This window comes from Anomaloglossus baeobatrachus, chromosome 8, assembly GCF_048569485.1.
Source record: "Anomaloglossus baeobatrachus isolate aAnoBae1 chromosome 8, aAnoBae1.hap1, whole genome shotgun sequence".
Lineage (NCBI taxonomy): Eukaryota > Metazoa > Chordata > Amphibia > Anura > Aromobatidae > Anomaloglossus > Anomaloglossus baeobatrachus.
Window position 1 is genome coordinate 163,334,197 of NC_134360.1, and position 7,597 is coordinate 163,341,793.

The following is a 7,597-nucleotide window of genomic DNA, read 5'->3' on the forward strand; positions in this document are numbered from 1 at the left end:
CAGGCGAGGAGAGCCCGGACTTGCTCCGACAAGGCAGAGCCGTGCAGGAAACTCCAAGCTCTAATGGCTCCCTGCACCGCTAATCCAGAAGGATTTACCCCACAAGCATGTTTTCAGCACAGTATTTAGCATTCTCTATCATTAGACTAATACATTTTTCCATCAGTTACAACCTCTATACAGATTCATTACACATCATACATCATTCATCATACTTGGCTACCCCATATGCATAATTCCCCCATGTCGTTGCTTCAAAATCACATATATCTTGCGTTAAATCTTCATTAGGCCTAATTAGTAGCGTATCATGCTGCAGGGGGTGTGGTACGACTGCAAAAAGAAATACAATTTATAATAATTGAGATGGTAGGTATAATGGCCTGCACCGAGGGAGAGCAGCCGGCTGATTCCTGCGCACATCTCACTGAATACACAGATAACAGCAAATTCTCCATACCTGGTATAGCACTGACAACTATTATAAATGACTTCTGCACATTCCTGTGCCACAGGGGGTGCCATGCCTTGTCTAAGAATCCATGCCAAACGCGCATGAATAACCCCAACCTCACTCAGATCAAATATATTCATTGTATGGAAACAGTAAAATACTTGGCATGATAATAAAACCAAGTTTTTAGAAGAATGTTGCCCCCAAAAACCAATCCGGAGAAGCAATATGGCTATCAAGCTCATTGTCACCTATCTATCCCAGACTCCTGAATGGTATATTTGTCGGAATTTATAGTAAGAGATCCATTCTTCCATAGATTTGAGAAAATTGGGAATGGTGACTTGCAATTCATTCATTTTCACCCAGATGTCCATGAAATAGATACAAGTAATGAGTGAATACAGGCATTTACTTCCTTAATAGGATTCCGTCAGCAGTATTTTACCCCCAAAACTAATTATATGTGCACACACCTCTTTCAAAGACAAGTCTAGTAACACCTTTACATGGCCAGTCCGTTCCACCGTAACTGATCAGTCAGCGTTTTAATTCATATGCAAATGAGGCTGAAGAATTACTTGTAGATCTGAAGCCTGCGTCACTCCAGCTCTATCCCCACCGAGCGCCGCCTCCTCCTGTGTCACTAACGGCTCCGTTGCTTTTAGTTCCAAAGTATAGAGGCTGTCAGTCAAGCAGGAAGAGGCATCACTGGGAGGGGAATAGAGCTGGAGTGACAGAGGCTTCAGATCTACAAATAGCTCTTGAGCCTCATTAGAATAGCAAATTAAACCACCCCATAGTTGGAGGGTGATATCCTGTCGACTGATTACTTTTAACTTGTTTCTGAGCCTGATATTGTGGCAAGAATGACAAAACGCACACATCTGATAGATGCCTTGCTGAATGCCATCCATTGCCATTCATCTCTGAATTGTAAAGCGCTGCGGAATATGTTGGCGCTATAAAAACAAAGAGTATTATTATTGCCCACCTGTGTTCCATAGAGTCCCACTTTTTAATGTAAACATCTTTCCACTGGACTGTTGTGACAAACGCCATCCATCAAACATATTAGTCACCCTTGGTTAAAACATACTGTATACAATTAACGTATATATTTTTTTTTTACTGGATGGCACAAGATTGTAGTCGGTTGGTATCAAGACAATTGAGTGACCTATTTTCCCTGTAGTAGTTCTCTTTTCAGGCTTAGTGAGAACATTTCTCTAACACAGCTGGGAAATAATAACTTCATCATCTAGACTCACCATTCCCTACAGGTCACGAAGACATCAAAACTGGTTTCTCAAATCATCATGGTCAGAATTTCCAAATTTCTAATTTAGGAGAAGTTTTAGAATTTGTCTCCTTTCCTGGAGAGACAATTTGAATAATTCCCAGAGGGGCATTGAACCTATAAGTCCCCTTACCACTGACGGCCAGACTGGTTTGTCAAGTCTCCATAAGGACAATAGTCTTCCCCCGTGGTCCCCCATTAGCTTCTCATAAGCCATATCAGTTACCCATATTTAGCACTGATGAGGGGCAATCACCCTGAAACACCATGTCTTCAAATTGGGATTCTGATCTGGCATATATCCTAAGTCATATGAAAAGGCTTGTCATAAGGCCACTTTTGACTTTTAGGATTGCTACTTCCAATAGGTGGCGCTAGAGTTTGTCTCCTTTCCTGGAGAGACAATTTGAATAATTCCCAGAGGGGCATTGCAGCTATAAGTCCCCTTACCACTGACAGCCAGACTGGTTTGTCAGGTCTCCATAAGGAGAATAGTCTTCCCCCGTGGTCCCAATTTAGGAGAGAATTTCTAAAGGGGCCTTTGACCCTAGATATGGGGAGTTTGGGGGCAACTGTAGTAGATAAAGCACCTATTGACACAGTTTTCTTGTTATTATACATAGTCACCACTAGATGTGGAAACATTTAATTCCGGTTGAACAATATACAAGTTTTTTTATGCAGCTGGAACTGAAGATACTTTGTTGCTAAACAATGTAGACAATATAGTGCATGGTCCACTCAATTTGGATTGATGGCTTGCTCAACTAAAATAACCATGCATGGTACTATTAACCCATGAAAGTAAAACTATGTTTAACAAACAGATGGCTTGGGTCTAAAGACAAATTGGGGGCATAATAATTCACTTTAGAAATTGTAGTAATTCTCCAGTTACAGCTGTCAATGTCTCGAAACTGTGAAATAACATATTACAGATCAGGATATAGAGATTAGCAATCACTATAAATTACCGAAGAGTCCCAGTTTTCTATCCTTCCACCTTAGGCGTGCCTTAAGTACATCAAGAATAAACAGAGCTCGGCAAAATCAACTGTAAAATGTTACATGGAGTTCACGGAGAGCATCAATCAAACATTCCTATATGTACAGGCTTTCAATATTAAAGTTCAAGGTGATCTGAAGGTTAACGTTGGGAATATGTTTCACGGATCACTAGGTCATATATGTAAAGGTTAAAAAATGGCAGAACATGATCCTCCTAAAGTCTCAGAGAACGTGATAGAAAGAATTTCCACCATCACTTCTAGAATAAGCTTGGTTTTAATTACTTTGTGGCAGTTGAACTAGATGGACCTAGGTCTTTTTTCAACCTAAGTAACCATGTGACATTCATCATGTTAAATCATATTTACAAATAACTGTTCCTCCTATTGATGCACTATACAAACTATTAGTCCAATGTAATAAGACTCAAGTTTTCACAGGTGTCCAAATGTCACAAAAATGGAGAAATAATGCATGTGATATGATTGTCAATTACCCCTTTGGCTATACAGTACACTATATCAGTAAGCAGTCCTATGTAAAAAAATCTATATCTTGATTCCAGTCCTGCGATATGACAAAACCAATCCTTCTACTATGTAATAGTATTGTTGAATGCATTATAGATGATAAATGTCACACTTTATAAGTGTTGAATATAATCCTGTAAACTAGAAAAATGGAATAACAGAGCGCTGTCTTCTTAATTGTTCATCAAATACATAAATTGTCTGTCAAACTGGATCCTTTTGCCGGTAGGCTCTTTAACTCCGATTCCTCTACCTGTCAAAATACTAAAAAAAAAAGAGAGAATGGCAGCAGCAGCGCTCCAAACTACACTGGTCATGACTCTGCTGGCAGTGTCGATTTTCCACAAACAGGATTACTATACCACCAATCGCCCCCGAAGGATTCTCTACCCAACCCCTGACCAAAGATTACATTATCCATACCCAAAACCAACAGCAATACCAGAAATGCAGAAAAGATTGAAAAAAAATCATCCATGAATCTTATTTTTGGCCCAAAATTGTTATATTTAACATTCAGATATGGGATTTCCTTATTTCTTAGTCTTATGAGTGAGATATAAATATGTATGTACTATGAATATGGTCATCTGGATGCACACAGACAAGTCATCATGAAAATTTAGACGCACAGCCACATTAAACCACCATATCCATAGATCACTGTGTCTGTGAGACAATACACCAGGGACTATGTGTGCTAGGATGGGATATTCATGTATTTATCTAAAAAAATGGTGCTGGAGTCTAATTGGATTTCACATGCACCAGGGGCTGGAATTAGCTGTTTACCCAAATGCTGCATCACTTTGGTGACCAACTCATTTCAGTCACATAAACTAGCACATTGCTGATTACATCCCCATGACCACTATGCAGTTACTTAGACATTAAGGAGAGAATCCTTGACTTTAAATGCCAAGCACATTACACTTCATTAAGATGTAATTAGACTTGCACATCACAAGAAAGCAATGCGCACATCCTTCAGCATCCCCTCCTGTCTCCATGGACCAGCTAAAGCCACCAACACACCAATATCTGGGGTTCTGGAGAAGGAGGGCAAGGATTAGTTGGCATTCTGCTTTAGTGTGAAATTCAGCAAGGTCTGGCCAGCCTCCAGCCTGGAGCAGTAAACAGATTAGAGCATGGTAATGCTGCTGTCAGGAGCAGTTTTCTTCAGCTATCTATGGGAAGTTGTGCAGTCTACAATGCAAACCCTCATAAATAAAGTTCTTCTAGCCTCCTCCATTGACTCCCTCCCTGGCTTTCTCTGCAGTGTGTGCTGGCCAAATGGATCACAGAGCCTTCTCCTGATCGCACCTCTGCCCCAAACTGATGCCAGTGTGTGCCTGCTGCCTGTCACTCCAGAACATGGACATCTTCCCAGCAGCAGCAGAGCTGGAGGGACCATCACTCACATAGCATGCACAATCTGCTGGACCTGGCAGCAGGACCCCGGCCACTTACTGTACCTGAGAGGGCTCCAGCACAGCCAGGAGGGTGACGATGAGGAGGCTCGGAGGAGCCTGCATGGTGCTGCTCCAGTCTGCCCAGCACATCAGCACTGCTCGCTGCTGCACATCCTGCGCTCTCCCTGGTGCTGATCCAGCAGCCAAAGTTTGGAGCCCAGCAGAAGGCGAGGAGCGGAGAGAGGATGAAGAAGGAGGAGGAGGAGGAGAGCTTCTACAAGAGGTGCTCAGACCTGGCCAACGGATGTGACATCACGCAGGCTCTGGGGGGTCCTGCCCGCATTCATTTTTGGGGGGTTTCTTCAAGTGGGTGCCCCAGAATTAGAGTACAAGGCTCATGTCCTCCTCAGCACACAGGAGCCGTGTTATGCCCTGTGACTGCCTGTCCTTGTGTCCCGCCCCGAGCACAACTCCACAGTCCGATGCCCACCTCGTCCCTGGATCCAGAGCACTGGCAATCTGCAGAGACGAGCTGCTCCCCTTGGCTGTGTGCCCGGTGCTGGGGATTGTCTCAGACACTATATTACACTAAGATACTTAACTGAGCTCACTTAGGGGAGGAGGATGAGTCTAGGGTGTCTCATAACCTGCTGCACAGCAGTGCCTGGTCATCTCAGCAGTGAGAGAGTTAACATGGATTTATAAGATGGCCAGAGAGGGGTTAATGGAAAAAGCAGTCACCATTTAGATGTGCTGGGTGGGCGATTGCTTAGTTTCTTTTGGTGCTTATGCTGTCAAAGGGACAGACAGGCTGAACACAATGGGAGCTGGCAGAGAAGACACCCTGAGGAGAGACAACAAGCTCAGGAGCCTGCAACCTGTTACCTTATGTCCTGATGCTGTACAGAGGCTCTGACACTGTCCACAAGACCTGAAATACCAAGGCACCAAGAGAGAGATAACATGCATGGTATACATCTGCCCATCCATCCATCCATCCATCCATCCATCCATCCATCTATCCATAAATCCATCCATCTATCTATCTATTTATCAATCCATTATATATCTATAAATCATCCATCTATCCTTCTATTGATGTATCTATCTATTCATCTACCTATCTATGTAGCTATCTATCTATCTATCTATCTATCTCCATCTATCCATCCATCCATCCATCCATCCATAAATCCTTCCATAAATCCATCTATCTATCTATCTATCTATCTATCTATATTCATCTATCCATCTATCCATCCATCCATAAAACCATCTATCTATCTATCTATCTATCTAGCTATATTCATCTATCCATCTATCCATCCATCCATAAATACATCTATCTATCTATCTATCTAGCTATATTCATCTATCCATCTGCCATCCATCCATAAATCCATCCATAAAACCATCTATCTATCTATCTATCTATCTATATTCATCCATCCATCCATCCATCCATCTATCTATCTATCTATCTATCTATCTATCTATATTCATCTATCCATCTATCCATCCATCCATAAATCCATCTATCTATCTATCTATCTATCTTTATTTATCCATCTATCTATCTATCTATCTATCTATCTATCTTTATTTATCCATCCATCCATAAAAGCATCTATCAATCTATCTATTTATCCATCCATTATATATCAATCATCCATCTATCATTCTATTGATGTATCTATTTATTCATCTATCTATCCATCCATCCATCCATCCATAAAACCATCTATCTATCTATCTATCTATCTATCTATCTATCTATCCATCTATCTATTATCTATCTATCCATGTTTCTATCTATTATCTATCTATCTATCTACCCATTATCTATCCATTATCTATCTATCCATTCATCCATTTATCTATCTATCTATCCATCTTTGTATTTATCTATCTATCCATTATCTATCTATCTATTTATCTATTATCTATCTATCTATCTATTTATCTATCTATGATTCTATCTATCTATCTATCTATCTATCTATCCATTATCTATCTATCCATTGTCTATCTATCCATTATCTATCTATCTATAAAGATCTCTTACAGGGTTCTATGATTTGCAATAAATAACAAAGCTTCTTAAACATGTCAGTTCAGCTCTAGATGTGTGTCCATATTTATGCACATACTTAAACAGATAATTCCAAATTGCAGACACCTTCTTCAAAATCTGGGATCAGGGTGTAATTTTAATATTATATACATTCAGAATTTAGAACAAGTTTATTTATAAACAGAATGAATCGAGATGATACAATTAAAGAGCTCTTGTAAGGCTGGGGTCAGACGACAGTATAATAACATTGGTGTGATTTTCACACAGAAAAGTAGGAAGATTTTTTTTCTCATTTGTTATTTGTATAAAATCCGTTTTTTTACAGTAGCAGTTATTAATTGTTTACAGGACCAAATACAGTTTGCTATATTACAGAATTGTATCTATCTGTAAAGAGTGGACGCTATACTGTGACATCTGATTTTTTTCCTCGCACCCATAGATTTAAATGCGTAAGTCTAATCCAAGTTCAGAATGAAATCCCAACTCATTTGCCCTGCTCATTGAATCACATTGGTCCGAGCGCCGTCCGTTTTTTTGCATGGATAGCACTTGTAATGAAATCTGGTTGTGTGAACCTGGCCTACGAGCTACTGATTGTGACTGTAGCTCCAGCATTGATGATAATCACAATTCTCTAAACACATCATAATATCTGCTCATTATTGTTATCAAAATATGTTCAACTTAGGTGTAGGGGCGGGAGATAGGGGAGGGATTCTGTAGCACCGCTCATCCTGGTCCTCCTGGTTCACTATAAGAGAAATACACACTATGATCACTAATGATCAGGGAATATATCATTCTGTAATGTTT

The 7,597-nt window shown here is 40.4% G+C and overlaps 1 protein-coding gene across 1 annotated transcript in view; it reads right to left on the reverse strand.

Annotated features, from left to right (window-relative positions):
* OLFM3 (olfactomedin 3) overlaps positions 1–5,272 on the reverse strand; it is a 323,003-nt gene extending 317,731 nt beyond the window's left edge. Inside the window, exon 1 of the mRNA XM_075322197.1 lies at positions 4,768–5,272. Within this exon, the coding sequence (XP_075178312.1) occupies positions 4,768–4,854 (87 nt within the window). The 5' untranslated portion in view covers positions 4,855–5,272. The remainder of the gene's footprint in view (positions 1–4,767) is intronic.
* Positions 5,273–7,597: the final 2,325 nt, after the last annotated feature.